The following is a 17797-nucleotide window of genomic DNA, read 5'->3' on the forward strand; positions in this document are numbered from 1 at the left end:
CTGGCAGATAACGTTGGCTGCTAGAAGGCCCCGTGGTGTTTGATCTCACCATGCCCCATACTGCACAGAAGCCAGTGGCCCTTGCAGGCAAGCCTGCATTGTCTGGTTGAGGCTGGGGCCCGAGACCAGTGCTGGAGTTGCTGGATTCCTGGCTGGCTAGACTGATCTGGCCCTGTGGGGGATCCAGACTCTCTCTCTATAATAAAACATGGACAGACCTGTCAGAACTGCAGATAGTCGCTGGAAAGAGGCCTCTTTTACGCGCCTCCTTTTCTGTTTTTGATAGCATGCCCGTACAGTTTGGAAGTATTTCTAAAAGGTATCCCATAAATCCTGACACTTAATCAGCGGGAAACAGGGTCCACTGATTCAGGAGTCTGGTACTGATGGACAGGACTCTTCTCTTGGATTTATGTTGATGATATCATTCACCTGGACGGCACACTTCCTCTCCAGCTCACACGGGGGGGGGGGGGGGGGTCATTAGTGGTCTGGTCCATTTAAACTTTTCCCCTGATAGCAGATATAGTCTGACCCAGATTACAGGGAAGAACCCCCTCTCAAATGGTGGGCGTGTTTTAAGTTGTAACTGATAGCGCCCTGGCTGGTTATTAACCCTCGCAGGCGGGGCAGCACAGCCTCGGGTCTTAGCCTTCTATACAGTGACGGAGCCGCCTGTGGAAATGTGAAGTGGCAAAAAAATGTGACCGCGGCACATACCACAGAAGAAGGGAAGGTGATCTCTGTGGTATGTGCTGCGACGTTAGTCCCCTGAGCACAGAAGAACGTGAGTGGTGTAAGTGGTCTAGCACCAGGCCTACAACATGTCTGAGCGATAATGACGTAGAATAGAATGATGTACCAACGCACTCCGCAAGATGCAACAGTACCGTACTCACACAACAACACACACAGCAAAGGCGCTCACTGACTCCCAGCAGGCTTAGAGTTGTTTTACAATCACCCACTGTTATTGAACGATTTGTCAAGATTTGGACAGGGAAAGCTGCACGGGTTACTATTGTTTCTTTAAGGATGTCATATGGTCCTGATTTCCACCTCACCCACCATCACTCATATACGCTGTACTGTAACGTGAATGTGGTGGTGGGACTTCAGACAACACAGGCAGACAACAACGAGGAGAGGATGACAGGCGGGTGGAGAGAGAGAAGGCGTTTCTCATCTCTTTGTCAGTGTGTCGGGCTCAAAGAGTCTCTCTACTGACGGGTTCATGGCTGTTCCTTTTGATGCAGGAGCATCGTAAATCGAGCCAGTCCCATAGGAGCTGAATGGATTGTCACTGGAGCAGAGCTCAAAGTGAAGTCCATTCAATATGCCAATTTGCAAAGTTGAGAATAGTATCCAGTGACTGAAGAAAATGGCTGGTGTCTGAAATAAATTCCCCGAAGGATGAGACCAACCAAAATGTCTGAAAGGATTGCTGGTGCCCAGTAAGTGTCTGGAAATTACTTTTACTGGTCTGTCGTGGTTGTAGAAAATTGTTGACTATCCCAATTTAGCAGACAGTCGTTAATAATGGGCTACTACATTTCGTCTGTGATCTCTGTCTGGCTTTTTCTAGCTTCTTCCTTATTTCTCTCCGGTGGCGAAGACCGGCCATTGAGGAGAAGCGAGAGGCTGTGGTGGTCTTCTTTCAGAGCTGTCTCTGCGCTGAACCTTATCGGTGCGAGCGGTACTCAGACGGCCAGGCAGAGTGAAACTGAGCATGAGTGGGGGGATGGGGCAGCTCTCCGCGGCCTAGAAGCTGTGGCTTTGAGCAGGGGCCAGGGCTGGGAATAGCAGGCCGGGCCTGCCCCTGTCTGGAGGGTATGTTAATCCTGTTTGGTTTGGGAGCCGGAGCCTTGGGTAGGGAACGTACGAGGCTCTCCAGCAGGACGCGACAGGGAAAGAAGGCTGAGTAGTCCCTGCCCACAGTAAAGAGACCACACCAGCATCCCAGACCCAAGCCACAGCAGCTCGCCAGTGGAACTACTGCACAGAAAGTAGGCCGAGGTTGTGGTATGTGTCTGTCAGAAAGAGGGGAGAGAGACAGAGAAATAGCGACAGACAGACAGACAGACAGACAGACAGACAAACAGAGCGCGAGAGAGAGAGAAAGAGAAAGAGAAAGAGAGAGTTAATTACTAGGCTGGGCAGGGCTGCGTGTTGCACAGGTGAGAGCTGAGCACTGGTCTGGTCTGAGGGTTGCACTGTGTCGAGTTGACTTGGGTCCGCTGATCTTGAAAACAGATGGCCTTTGTTGAGATCTGACCTGAAAGGGAGAAAAAGAGAGAGAGAAAGAGAGCGAGGCAGAAAGACATCATTCTTATCAGTTTTCCTTGTGTTTTACAACCACTGAAAAGGTCACACAAAGCCCACTCTCTTCTCCCGTCTGGGCAACACGGGAGGGCTTGACAACTAAAGTAAAGTATGAACGAAATAGTGACAGGGTGCAGATAGCGATCTCTGCTCTAAGCTTGTCTAGAGCTCTCTGTCTGCTGTCACCCTCCCTACTGGGATAAAGTGAATGGAGTAAGCGAGCCACTGATCCAGGCTCACATATAACACACACACATTCGCTGACATACATTGATGAGTGAATAGGACAGAGTACTCAGGGACGTCTGTAAAAGGACCAAGGGAGACCGTGCAACCTTTTCACTGTCACTTACAAAGATGCTTTTGATAAGCCAGAACGCACTTCCTGCCACCCCAATGTACACACACACACACACACACACACACACTTCTCTCATCCAAGGCTCACCTCCAGCACACGGAGCAGAGCAGTCGGAGCGAACCACTCCCCATGTGTAGTTGGGTTTCCTCTCACTGCGAGGCAAGGTGTACTCCCACACCACACCCGGGTTCTTACCCTGCAGCAGGATCTGAGGGAGAGGGAGAGAGGGGGAATATGACAGTGAGGTAATGGATCCGTCTTAGCACCTTGACAAGTGTGGTTAGCAGTCATTCCTCTCCCCTGCCAAAACAGACAAGTCTAAGCATACCCTGAAGTGGTTCCAAGCAATGGACCATAGAGAATGACAATGAAAAACTAAGACAAGTGAAGTGGCAGGAAACTGGTGACTTGGTGACAATGGCGTTGTGGAACTGTGTGTGTGTGTGTGTGTGTGTGTGTGTGTGTGTGTGTGTGTGTGTGTGTGTGTGTGTGTGTGTGTGTGTGTGTGTGTGTGTGTGTGTGTGTGTGTGTGTGTGTGTGTCCCTTGTGAGGGTCCAATAGACAGAGCTTTATGACTGAACCGAAAAGTGACCGCTTGGCAGACCTAGATGTTGGGTCATGGAGCACAGGCTGGGGTTGCTTCTAATGGAGTGGAAAGCTCTCAAAATGAAGGGCTGCTTTGTTCCCCATAGACTTGGCCAAAACTTTTTGGGGACAATATTCAAACCAAACTGAGGGATTTGTTGACAATGACCAGCAGCAAGTGACACTGACTTAATAGATTTAGGCATATGCAAGCAAATAGCAAATTCTTTACCTGTGACAAGTAATTGTTTCTCATCTCAAAATGCTAACATTTGTCTCAAATGTTGTTTTGTATGTGACCCAGTAATAGAATGTCGAGTTCTGTTTCTGTGCGTTGTTCGTGTTTCTTATTTTTGTATTACGTTGTGTTTATTTATTAAAATACTCACTCCCTGAACTTGCTTCCCGACTCTCAGCGCACATCGTTACAGTTAAGCTGACCCCCAGAGCTTCCAGGCTAACTATGTTGCCCTGGAGCTATGCCATTGGACCCTTCACGCTAGCCTGTCCACGACCGGTCCAAATTTACATCAGGCACGGCAAACACAAGTTCCAGAACGTGGCCCCGGGGGCTCCCCTGTCCATCTGGAGCACAGAAAGCCACCTGACATCAGACACAATATGAGACAGCCCTCCCTGACCCTGCCTGCCTGTGAAAGTCCACAGCCCTAACTGCCCTCTCCCCACCTCCACCTATATCCAAGCCTCAACCAAAATCACATTTTATTTTTTTATTTCACTTTAATTTAGCCAGGTAGGCCAGTTGAGAACAAGTTCTCATTTACAACTGCGACCTGGCCAAGATAAAGCAAAGCAGTGCAACACAAACAACACAGAGTTACACATGGGCTAAACAAACGTACAGTCAATAACACAATAGAAAAATCTATATACACTTGGAATAATGGCAACCTCAGTACTTTACGCAAGATTTTCTGCGGGAGCCATCATGTGACCACTTGCTCAATGTGGTCCCTTACGGCTATTCTTTAACATAAATGCGTAAAAAGATGTCACAATGCTGTAGACACCTTGGGGAATACGTAGAAAACGTAACCTCATTCGTAGCCCATTCACAGCCATATAAGGAGTCATTGGCATGCAGCGCTTTCAAAATATGGGGCACTTCCTGATTGGATTTTTATCTGGGTTTCGCCTGTAACATCAGTTCTGTTGCACTCACAGACAATATCTTTGCAGTTTTGAAAACGTTTGTGTTTTCTATCCAAAGCTGTCAATTATATGCATAGTTGAGCATCTTGTCGTGACAAAATATCCCGTTTAAAACGGGAACGTTTTTTATCCAAAAATGAAAATACTGCCACCTAGTTACAAAAGGTTAACTTGGCATTCGAAGACTTTAGAAAGGCAGGGTAGGATAGATGTAGGTCTGTAACAGTTTGGGTCTAGAGTGTCTCCCCCTTTGAAGAGGCAGCTTTCCTATCTTTAGGGATTTCAGAAGACACGAAAGAGAGGTTGAACAGGCTAGTAATAGGGGTTGCAACGATTGCGGCGGATCATTTTAGAAAGAGAGGGTCCAGATTGTCTAGCCCAGCAGATTTTTAGGGGTCCAGATTTTGCAGCTCTTTCAGAACATCAGCTATCTGGATCTGGGTGGAGGAGAAGTGGGGAGGCTTGGGCAAGTTGCTGTGGGGGGTGCAGAGCTGTTGGCAGGGGTAGGGGTAGCCAGGTGGAAAGCATGGCCAGCCGTAGAAAAATGCGGTGCTTGACTGCTCTCTGATATGCCACAGTGGTTTCAAACAGACAAAAACCAACAATCTAACAACATCTCAACTTTCCATTCTCACATAATTAGAGTAGATTAATGCCTATGAAAATAATCATTAATACTTTGTCCCAGGGTATATTATTCATTTCACTGTAGCTCTCATTAGGCTAAGGGGAAAATTATGATGAATTACAGTGTGGCAGACATGGCTACAACTCCCCAGCATCACCTGCTGCCTGCCAGCTGCCCAGGTCCACAATCCTCTGCTCTCGACTGGCGTGACCCCACCGAACACTTTGCCACAAGAATGTGAATACAGAGAATAAGCCCTATTCTATTTCAAATAACATCCCTAGAGCTCACCATATGTTATGTCTCGTTTCTCTCTGCCTTTCTCCTTCCATTCTCCTGTCTGATTAGGCTATATACATGAACACTGTCAGAGTTTACCCTCACCACTCTTCAACATTTGTTTTCATAAATTGTTTCTAGCTGAGTCAGGGTCTCAGAACATTCAATAATGTTCTAGTTTTCCACGACAGCATAAAATATCTGCCAGGCTCAGTAGAAATCAGTCTCCTTCCCCTTCTGTTGCGTTTCTAATTTGGAACGTATTTAAGTCTCTCTCTCAGTGCCCTGACCCAAGCTTTTTCAGATCTATACAGTTCAATTGCAGAATTATTTTAATCTTTTAATCTGTGTCCCTCTCTCTTCTTTTTGTAATTACGGAACATACTTAGAGAGATTAATGTCCTGCTACTGCTAACCCTGCTAGTGGACACATGACTCTCAGGCTTCATGGGAGAAAACCAAGTCAGTGCAGAGAGCAGCATGCTGTTACCACGCTGAGAGTGGAGCACTAAGCACTTTAAAGTCGATCAAATCAGGTCAGTTCAACTGTGTGTGGTGATGTAGAGCTAACAAAAACACATGGCTACATTGGAACTACACGGTCAAATCCCCCCTTTCTGCAAAATGACAAAAATTACTAAAAGGCATTCCAGAGATTTCACTATGGCATTTCTCGTATATTTATAGGCACCGTTTAAACTTCAGCTCTCAGTTCACAGGTAGCCCGATGGCCGAGGGCTTTGTCCAAACTAGCTTTTACATGACTTTCACCTTGCCTTTGGTGGATAGATAACAAACCAAACTTTCTAAACTCACCTGGTTTTCCCCCTCTGTTTCTAAGTTCAAAGGGCATGTGAAAAAAGCTTGCCACCGTTTACATAGCTATCTGGGGAATATATCCTCTACCTCTCAACACCCTAACTCTTAAATATACAAACTAAAGCATGACCAACCTTGAGAGTCACTTATTCGCCAAGGACAATCAATGACATTCAGCTGTCAGGATCTTAATTTCTATTCTTTTCGACCATCAGTTGCAGCAATGTGCGACGACAAGTAATGACTCGCTTTTACCTCAGAGCTTAGGCCTCTGCTCTGACAGACAAAGATAATACATAAGAATGTGCCGAGCGTGTGCAAACTGTGCAGTGTCTGTGTCCAACCAGCTGCTAATTCTACATCTTTATTAACAGTATGTTTCAAAAGGAAAATACTACATCATAGGATCACATACTATGGCCTGTGACACATAAGGTGAGGGGTCCGCTTTGACCTGGATGGAATATGGGAGCATGATAGCTCGTTTAGCCTAATGGACCCCTTTTTCTCCCTTCCTCTCTCTTCCTCTGTTGGTCTCTCTCTCTCTCCCCTCCCCTCTCTCTCTCTCTCTGTCTGTTGGCCACCGCTTTGAGATGCCTGACACCTCTCCCCGCTACTCTATTGAAGTTAAAGCCGCCGGCCTGGTTTCAGATAAATCTTGCGGAATGTGCAGATTTGGTTTCTTCTTTTTGTATGAAGTGCACGATTCTGGAAGTTCAAAGCGCATGGCGAGCTGTTTGAACCCCAGACCTCTTGATTTTGGAGATGAAAGCCCCGACGACATCAGAATCAGGACACAATTAATCCTGAACAGTAGCGTTACTCCGATGTACCACTCGTTGTTATTGGGAGTTTTCTCTTTTTTTTCCCGCCCACCCTGCACTACAGCCCGGCCTTGTTTTCATCTGAGTGAGTGTCCGAGCGCTGTGCCAAGGCCCTGTCACCGCTAATTCGCTAACGGACGTCAGGGCAGACGGGGACGGAGGGGCAGCTTACTTCAAAGACCAGGGTCTCATTAGTGGGTCCGGCCGCGTACAGGCTCTCTGGGCGGTTGAAAGAGCGCTGATAGTCAAACACCGTCCCACCGAACTGGAACTTTCCAGGCCAGTCCACAGTCCAGTCCCCTGTCAGATAGTACTTCCTCTTCAGGGTGCGTACAGCCAGGTAGCTGGTGGAGATCTCCATCTCCTGAACATGGATGCTCCGTGCTCCAGGTGGGATGGTCACCATGGCGTAGTATTCTGAACAGGGAGAGAAAGAGCTCATTTACCATCTGAGAGTCAGGAAATTGATTTATTAGAGATTCATCTTTTTTTCAACGTGGCAATACACATTACAGTGGAAACACAGAGCACAATTTGTATAATAATCCTATACAAGCAATAGACTGTCATGGGTATATTCAAGTATTTTATTGGTATGAATTCTCATCAAACACCAAACACAAAAAAAGTAGATTACCAGTGCAAAAAATGCCTTCATACGAAAAACTTTCCCTGGTTTTAATCTTACCTTTGTGCATTGAATTACAATGTGTTTTTCTTACATGATCATATGGTGCCATGTTTTCAGTAAAGAGGTGAGACAGTAAGCTTAATTCACTGAGACAGCATAAACCATTATAACTCTCTGCAGTACACAGCTGCCCTGGTGTAACGACGCATGCAAGCTGCCACATAAATAACTTTCCACTATATTAGTAGCAACCCCAGCCTGTGCTCCATGACCCAACATCTAGGTCTGCCAAGCGGTCACTTTTCGGTTCAGTCATAAAGCTCTGTCTATTGGACCCTTAAAGGGCCACACACACACACACACACACACACAGAGTATAGTATGAGGTCTGGAGGAAGAGAATGTCTCCCCAACAGTGGCATCTGCTAGAGAATTCACCCTGTCATGTTCAGATAACTCTGCCCCGATAACACTGTGCCAGAACTGTCCTACAACAGAGCTCCCCCTCTCACCCACCGATTCAAATTGACCCTGTCAGTCTTCTCGCTTGACGTACCGTTAGCTCTGTGCTGGAGGACGTACTGGCCTTTGAAGAACTTGCAGGTGGAGTTGTCCCCTCTACAAACTCCACAGGCATCCAGAGTTGCCTTAGAGCCCAGGACCTGGTCACAACCCACCGGCTGCAGGATGGAAGTAAACAGAAGGAACTTAGAGAACACAGACGGCACCCTGTGTCCTATATCACATCCAGTTGACTTAGATGTAGTTTTATTTTTTTATTTCACCTTTATTTAACTAGGCAAGTCCGTTAAAGAACAAATTCTTATTTTTCAATGACGGTCTCGGAACAGTAGTTGATGTGTTGCAGTACAGTACATCCCGTTCCACAAATCTGCCGTTTACCTCACAGCCTCCTTCGATGCACACGTCACCTCTGTGGTCTGAGCAGGATGTCCCGTCCTTGACTTTGCTGGCCATGGCAAAGAAGAAGGCAAAGTCCTCAGCGATGCAGTACAGCTTGCAGATATCCTCAGCTACAGAGGACATAGAGAAGATTTAACATGTGTTATAAACAAGATCATGGACGTAATCCTGCACCTGTGCATCCTGCACCTGTGCACCTGTGCCTACCTCCTTATACACGCAATATTTCAATGTGGGGATTAGGACAGGGCTGTGGTAATGAAGGAGCCGCACTCGCCAATTGATGAGGCAAGATAGGAGCCAATCGATGGAGTACTGGTGAAGAACGTATACAGGGTTCTATTGTGTTAATGGTGCATGTCCACTGCAGCGCAATGTACGGAACCTCTGAGGACTGAAGGAGTAGCAGACCTCTGGCACAATTCACATACGTCAGACCTGAAAGGCTGTTACAAATGGGCCCATGAAACAGGGAATGCAGAGAGGGCAGCTTCTCCACAAACCTCACACACAGCTCCCAGACATGGGTTCCGGGTTCTACTGTACAACACACAGTAACAGTCTAATGACAGGGGTGTTACCAACAGCATGACAGCCTGGGGACACAGGGGCATCGTTATCTGACCAGCGTCAGTTTTTAGACTGTCTCTGGCTATTCAGATTCCTTCCATCTTTTCTTAATGCCAATCTCTTACATTGCTGAGGATGTGAACCCCTGAATGCATTCCAGAAGCATCTTATGGATTTCTATTTGACATTCCATGTTAGTAATTCACATCCGTAGGCCAAGGCACTTGGATTTCATAAAGCGTATTGGATCTGGTGCTTAGAGCCCAGTTAGACCAGGGTAAGACTGTCTTTACCTCCTGGTACCTCGGCTTGTCCGCTGAAAAGATGCCTAGGTCAGAAAGGTCAGGCAGGGCCTTAGGGAGAGTCCCTCCACAGGGAGAGAGAGAGAGCAGGGAGAGCGGTGTGGAAGCACACTTACAATCAGCCTTTAATTAACGGAGGCGACCGTTCACCTCAGGCCCCAGGAGGCTGTTCAGGATCTGCTGCTTGCATCTTCATAAATCAGAGGTCTCGCAAAGGGTGGCTACATGTTTCCCATGTAGTTTAGACTCACAGGTTATTCACAGCACTCTCGTGCATGAGTAGACTGACGCATTGACATGGTGCACATGAGGCACATTTGTGGCTTCAGCATTCAAATGAGTAAACAAGGTTAATCACAAAAGATTTAAAAAAGATTTGCAAAGTCATCCAACATATAGCCTCATTTGACAGTTTTACAAGAATAAACAGGACAAAGATCTGATCCACTTGCAATGTTAATTAAATGCACTTTTAACAAGCACTGTATTTAACTCGACTGCGTTTTCTTCTCTCGGTTTATAAAGTCGCTTTCGTACTCTTGGACTTCCTGTAAAATGTCCCTCTCGGGGGTACGGTAAATCTGTAAAATGTCCCTCTCGGGGGTACGGCGAATCTGTAAAATGTCCCTCTCGGGGCTACGGCGAATCTATAAAATGTCCCTCTCGGGGGTACGGCGAATCTATAAAAGCTGACTGAATGAGGTGCATTCTAGATGTACTCTATTGGCTCATTCAACATTTACCCTGTTCCTAATTACAGGGGGAATTGAACAAATAGCTGCCATACCTTCCACCTTGGTGTAGGGCTTCCATTTGTAGTACCAGCCCCTGAAGGGTTTGCTGTTGTACTCAGCACACTGCTGGGCACGGAAGTCCACTCCGCTTGGCTGGCACGGCTTTGTGTTACAGAGCTGGTTGAGACGAGCGGAGCCCTGGCAAAACTTCCCGTTGTGTTGTGGCCTAAAGCAACACAAAATTAACACATGTAGACTAGGTTAGGGCAGGCGTTCTCTTCTTCAACACATGGGGAGAAGGGACTCAAGCCAACATTTCTAGGGCCCTGTATTGACAGTTTCAAAGCAGAATGAAATAAATCACATTTAAGACTCAGCAAGATCAAGTCAAGACCAAGTATACAATGGCAGCCTCAAAACAACACTACAAATCAGGTTATTGGGTTTTCATCCAGGTTCCCAACCACTCCTGTGAAGACAGCAGCCACATGTATCTCCACTCAGCCACATTAATAGAAAATACCTCTGTTCTTAGAAACAACCTAACAGTGGAGGCTGCTGAGGGGGAGGTTGGCTCATAATAATGGCTGGAACGGAGCAAATGGAATGGCATCATGGATTTGATACCATTCCACTCATTCCCCTCCAGCCATTACCACGAGCCCGTCCTCCCCAATTAAGGTGTCACCAACCTCCTCCGGTTTCCCTGTTGTGAGCCTGATAGGCTGTTTTAAAGTGGAGCAGTGCACTTCTTGGGCAGGATTCCACTGCCTAACCTCAAAGCAAATGAATCTCTGTTAGGCTCTTCCTGCTGGAGCAGAGCCAGCATTCACTTCCAGCTAAGTGAATGTGTGAGTGTTGGTATGTGTGCTTGTGTTTTTACACATGGGGAACAGTGTGTTGTTAGATGAGAAGGAAAGTCTTCCATGATTCATTCAAGTAAGTGATTGATATGTCTTAATTTCAAAAGCCCTGGGTAGACAAACAGTTGAAGTCGGGAAGTTTTTTTGAGTCATTAAAACTTGTTTTTCAACCACTCCACAAATGTCTTGTTATAAACAAACTATAGTTTTGACAAGTCGGTTAGGACATCTAATTTGAGCATGACACAAGTAATTTTTCCAACAATTGTTTACAGACAGATTATTTCACAAATTCGCTGTATCACAATTTTAGTGGGTCAGAAGTTGACATACACTAAGTTGACTGCCTTTAAACAGCTTGGAAATTTTCAGAAAATGATGTCATTGCTTTAGAAGCTTCTGATCATTTGAGTCAATTGGAGGTTTACCTGTGGATGTATTTCAAGGCCTACCTTCAAACTCAGTGCCTCTTCACTTGACATCATGGGAAAATCTAAAGAAATCAGCCAAGACCTCATAAAAAAAATGTGTAGACCTCCACAGGTCTGGTTCATCCTTGGGAGCAATTTCCAAACGCCTGAAGGTACCACGTGCATCTGTACAAACAATAGTACGCAAGTATAAACACCATGGGACCACGCAGCCGTCCTACCGCTCAGGAAGGAGACGTGTTCTGTCTCTCTTGATGAACGTACTTTGGTGCGAAAAGTGCAAATCAATCCCAGAACAACAGCAAAGGACCTTGTGAAGATATATCCACAGTAAAAACAAGTCCTACAAGTCCTTGCTGAGCGACCTGAAAGGCCGCTCAGCAAGGAAGAAGCCACTGCTCCAAAACTGCCATAAAAAAGCCAGACTACAGTTTGCAACTGCACATGGGGACAAAGACACAGCGTGGTAAGTGTTCATGCTTTTTATTTAAACTGAACACTATAACAAAAAAACAAAGAGAATAAATGAAACAGTCCTGTCAGGTGCAGAAAACAATAAACAGAAAATAACTACCCACAACAAATAAGTGGGGAAAAGCTACCTAAGTATGGTTCCCAATCAGAGACAACGATAGTCAGCTGTCCATGATTGAGAACCATACCCGGCCAAAACAAAGAAATACAAAACATAGAAAAAGGAACATAGAATGCCCACCCCAAATCACCCACCCCAAATCACACCCTGACCAAACCAAAATAGAGACATAAAAAGCTCTCTAAGGTCAGGGCGTGACACTTCTGACTTCAACTGTATGTGCATTAGTAGACCGTCTGTGTTAAAATGCCAACCAACTCTGGCTGATGCCAACCAACTCTGGGAAATATTATTGGATTTCATTGCCAAGATCAAATATGTAATCGAACAAAACAACATCAGCCCAGACACTAAACAGCAAAGCAACACAGGACTTATAAAAACATCTCATACCACTAACTCCTATCAAACCACACTCAGCGAAAACGTTACGTGCATGATGTTCAGCATCAAAGCGGGCACACATTCCATAATATATTTTACTGTCAACACTTATCTGAGCAGAGCTTACACAGAGAAAAGCATGTGCTGATAACAGTGGATTGTTACATAGAAAACCTGGAAGGCAAACCTCTTTCTGGTGCATCCCGGAGCTGCCAGGAAGGCCCAGAATGACAGGCTCTATTACAGGTGTCAGTGTCAACCTCCTGTTTTTCAGAGCACCTCTCATTTTGTGTGCAGAGATCTGGGCCCGAGCTCCCAGTCTGATCCTATTAAGGCTTAAGAATGGAGACACATAGGCCCATATGTTAGACTGCTTATGAGGGACGCAGACAACCAGACGTTGTCGGGGTTCTAACAGGGGTTCGGGTGCTACTTGTTTAATTCAGGGAGATGAGATGCAGTAAATGATCGTTAACTACATTCAGCCGCAGGCTCCTTTTTTCTTGAGTGGATAGTCAGGGGACTGGAACTTAATTCCAAATTATTTGTAGCCTGCAAACGGACCGCAAGAAGCCCAAACAAATATAATATTTGACTAAAACATCATAATTTCAAACCTTGCTTACATTCTTATGAGATCACATATATCTCTCAATTATGCGTGGGAATACTTTTGAACAGATTTTTTTTAAATTGAATCACTTGGAGCTGATTTGCTGGTGTTTTTATAGTCTATTAGGTTAAACAATTGCATTTAAAAAAAATACATATATATGACATTTCCAGAAAACTTGGGGTGGCCAAATAAAATCACACGCGGGCCAAATTCGTCCCACGGGCAGGCAGTTGGGGGACCCTGCAGTACAGTATCTGACCCCCTACTCGGTAGATTGAAAAAAAGTTTTGGGATAGCTGACTCGGGGTGGGGGGTGGGGGGGTGCCAGCCAAGTTTAACTTCTTGTTATACCTTTTTTTATTTTCTTCTCGCTCTCTCTCAACAGATCCTATACCTCCAGCATCGCAGAGGGACGATAAATCTCCCGGCGACAGCAACGAGTCCAAACTTCAGTGGACTAGAGGTCATCCTGTCTGGCTAGTCATCACCTGCTCTCTCCCTTCCCCCTCCTTGTCCTCCCTTCTCTCATCCTCCTCCCTGTCCCTCACACAGCGACCACCCCTCGACCTCCTACTTTGCTGCCCTGCTTCCTCCCCAGTTCCAGCCCGCTGGGACCTGGGCCTCCCTGCTGGATCACACTCCCCTCTGTGCGGTGCGGTGCCCCCAATGAGCCCTACTGACCTCTCCCCTCAGGGCCTACTGGGCCTCCCCTATACCAGGCTGCGGTCAACCCAGGGCTCTGCAATCTGATAGAATCAAAGGCTGCACACGCTGTCAATAACTGCTGTGTTTTAACCTTTGCAAAGCATCTTTCAGAGCCTGTCAGATGCTGTCGTGAAACAGGCAATCTGATCATCTCCAATCCCATGCAAGCTTATAAAGGGTCTTACCATCAAACACCAATATATAAAGGTATCTTACCATCAAACACCAACTTATAAAGGATCTTACCATCAAACACCAATATATAAAGGTATCTTACCATCAAACACCAACTTATAAAGGATCTTACCATCAAACACCAATATATAAAGGTATCTTACCATCAAACACCAACTTATAAAGGATCTTACCATCAAACACCAATATATAAAGGTATCTTACCATCAAACACCAACTTATAAAGGATCTTACCATCAAACACCAATATATAAAGGTATCTTACCATCAAACACCAACTTATAAAGGGTCTATATTCTTCCTGTTTGGCCCTGTCCGGGGGTGTCCTCGGATGGGGCCACAGTGTCTCCTGACCCCTCCTGTCTCAGCCTCCAGTATTTATGCTGCAGTAGTTTATGTGTCGGGGGGCTGGGGTCAGTTTGTTATATCTGGAGTACTTCTCCTGTCCTATTCGGTGTCCTGTGTGAATCTAAGTGTGCGTTCTCTAATTCTCTCCTTCTCTCTTTCTTTCTCTCTCTCGGAGGACCTGAGCCCTAGGACCATGCCCCAGGACTACCTGACATGATGACTCCTTGCTGTCCCCAGTCCACCTGGCCATGCTGCTGTTCCAGTTTCAACTGACCTGAGCCCTAGGACCATGCCCCAGGACTACCTGACATGATGACTCCTTGCTGTCCCCAGTCTACCTGGCCATGCTGCTGCTCCAGTTTCAACTTCCACCTGACTGTGCTGCTGCTCTAGTTTCAACTGTTCTGCCTTATTATTATTCGACCATGCTGGTCATTTATGAACATTGAACATCTTGACCATGTTCTGTTATAATCTCCACCCGGCACAGCCAGAAGAGGACTGGCCACCCCACATAGCCTGGTTCCTCTCTAGGTTTCTTCCTAGGTATTGGCCTTTCTAGGGAGTTTTTCCTAGCCACCGTGCTTCTCCACCTGCATTGCTTGCTGTTTGGGGTTTTAGGCTGGGTTTCTGTACAGCACTTTGAGATATCAGCTGATGTACGAAGGGCTATATAAATAAATTTGATTTGATTTGATTTGATTTGATCTTACCATCAAACACCAATATATAAAGGTATCTTACCATCAAACACCAACTCATAAAGGATCTTACCATCAAACACCAATATATAAAGGTATCTTACCATCAAACACCAACTTATAAAGGATCTTACCATCAAACACCAACTTATAAAGGATCTTACCATCAAACACCAACTTATAAAGGATCTTACCATCAAACACCAACTTATAAAGGATCTTACCATCAAACACCAACTTATAAAGGATCTTACCATCAAACACCAACTTATAAAGGATCTTACCATCAAACACCAACTTATAAAGGATCTTACCATCAAACACCAACTTATAAAGGATCTTACCATCAAACACCAACTTATAAAGGATCTTACCATCAAACACCATGTTGCCATATTTATCAGGACTGTAAATGTATTTGATCTGCCAGGTGATTGCTGTGTTCAGAGGGGATTCCCTCGCTACAAGTGTATTTGTATTTTACAACCCCTGCAAAGTATGTATGTTAGGTAGCTATGAAACGTTTGAAACTGTCTTCAAACAAATAATGTTTGCTGAATATAATTGCATAATACATTGCATGTTCTGTTGTTTTTGAGGAGAGAACATATTCGACCCTAATCTGTAAACTACACGGGGATGTTACAGTCTGAGAGCCAAAACAAGTGGGCAGATTGAGGGTAATCCATCTTCAGAACCACAGATTATACCAAGAGGGGGCTGCCAAAATAATCTGACGGATTGCTTAAAATACACTCTCCTGTTCTCACGGATCAGAGCTAAAATGTGATTTAAGGAGACAAACAGATCCAACAGTCCAGTGGTGAAATGGAAGACACTGTGCTCAGAAGGGAGTTATATATGATTCTAATATTGTAATGGACCACAAACTGTCAGAAACACGCAAAGTAGTCAGCAAAGAAGTAAAGTACCATAAATATCATTGCTCCATTCTGTACAGATGTAGGACCTTAATTTGAGCCCGTTTGCTTATAGCAGGAAAATAATCCTGCCGCAAGAAGAAATGTAAACTATTATGTGGATTATAATTAATTGACATTTGTGTAGGGGTTGATGCATTTTTCGTGAGGGAAAATCCAGTCTGTAGTTTAAATGGAAATGACAAATTACAATATAAACATCAAATACAATACAAGTTTTACATTTCCTGAAACAGCGTAATCAAATTAGGATCCTGTAGGATCTGTAGGTAAACTGACCCGTGACAATTTATAGGTCATGATTCGCCATGATTCCCAATTCGCAACATCAACCAAGATTTAGCATCTGCTTCTTACTAAAAATACCTCTTTATTGCCCCCCCCCCCCCCCCCCCAAAAAAAAAATCAGCATGACTCTTAAAGTGGATTATACTTCTATAGCTCCATGTATGCTATTCACTGACTGTATAATGTGCATCATATGAGGGTCTGTCTGCCTCTGGCTCTCTCTCTCTCCCAGGCTGGTCCAGGCTGGTTTAAGTGAACAATCAGGTACAGCAGAGAGGACAGCACCTCACCAACAGCAGTCCTCCAACACAGCCTGTTGACTGGACAGAATGTTGGGGGAGAGGGAGAAGTAGTTTCTAATTCTCTGCTGAGGCACTACATCCAATCCAATTGAGGGTTTCCCTCTTGTAACATGTGGGATTTTTTGATTTTTTTTGTTTGTTGCTTTGTCTGCATGTATTTATTTGAGGTAACAGTAAAACCCATTGAGACGTTACGCTATTAACAAAAAGAGACACGTACGTATGTAAGTGAGGAAGGTAAGGTGGACTTCTCAAGCCAGATAGTTTCCACACAGGGACAGCATAGGGACACCTGTGCCTGGGAAGGTTACTCTATCCTGCCTGTGCTGAGAGGAGATATCCTCCATCAACCTGCTGCAACTGCTGGGAGGAAACACCTGGGCTTACACCATCAGACTCACACACAAACACACACACACACACACACACACACATACACACTAAACTGTCCTGGAAATCCTATCTGCCATTACATTTCTAAATCATAGCCTTGTTAAATTACATTTCTCGATCATAGTCTAATTGGTGTGGCTAACAGATCGTCTTATTCATCAAAATTACAGAACAGAGAAATCAGTGTTCTCAACACACTCGAAAGGTTTGAGTTAAAAGTCTATCCTTGATGCAATCAAAGTGGTTGAGTGCCTGGATGTTATCCAATAGGCATGATTACATCCCATCCTGCAAGACACAAACCTGAGAACAAGCCAGATGCTAAGATATCTAAGCCACCTGTCCATCAATAAAGGCCCTCCTTCTTTCAGCTCCTTGTCCTTTTCTGAAGCAGCCAAGCCCTCCGAAGCCAAACCTGCCCTCAGGGGGACTTGTAAATCTCAAATTAATCCAGAAGCCAAAGGTCAGATGCAATCTGGCTCTACTTGAGGTTTCACATCAATGTGACTACTAGTGGGAGTACCATGCAACAAGCACACAAAGTCTGACATCAACCAGACATATTATGAGCACAATCTAGCAAAGAGACATATAGCGCACAGAAGATCTAACTGATAAGCTAAAATGAGTCTGAGAATTGAATCTAGTGTTGGGGCATTTGTGTGCTACATCTCTATATTTACATCTGTGTGTGTGTTCAGTGTCTGCCTCGGCTGTGAATGCTTGAAGAATAATAGGTTTGTGTTGCCCAGGGAAGTCAGAAGATTGGGCGAGTAGCTTGAGGCAGAGCATTGAGTAGCGCTGTGAGCTGAGCAGGTTAAACTGGCACGAGAGAGAACCCTTTAATCTGGCCTGCTGTCTTTTTGTAGACTGACAGATAATA

The 17797-nt window shown here is 45.2% G+C and overlaps 1 protein-coding gene across 1 annotated transcript in view; it reads right to left on the bottom strand.

The window, feature by feature from the left end:
* LOC109895290 (A disintegrin and metalloproteinase with thrombospondin motifs 18-like) overlaps window positions 1-17797 on the bottom strand; it is a gene marked incomplete at its 5' end in the record, with an annotated part of 49826 nt that overhangs the window by 7393 nt on the left and 24636 nt on the right. The window contains 6 exons of the mRNA XM_031829445.1: window positions 2149-2275; window positions 2771-2891; window positions 7164-7408; window positions 8179-8302; window positions 8526-8656; window positions 10206-10378. Coding sequence (XP_031685305.1) covers window positions 2149-2275; window positions 2771-2891; window positions 7164-7408; window positions 8179-8302; window positions 8526-8656; window positions 10206-10378 — 921 coding nt within the window. The remainder of the gene's footprint in view (window positions 1-2148; window positions 2276-2770; window positions 2892-7163; window positions 7409-8178; window positions 8303-8525; window positions 8657-10205; window positions 10379-17797) is intronic.

Source organism: Oncorhynchus kisutch, linkage group LG8 (genome assembly GCF_002021735.2).
Source record: "Oncorhynchus kisutch isolate 150728-3 linkage group LG8, Okis_V2, whole genome shotgun sequence".
Lineage (NCBI taxonomy): Eukaryota > Metazoa > Chordata > Actinopteri > Salmoniformes > Salmonidae > Oncorhynchus > Oncorhynchus kisutch.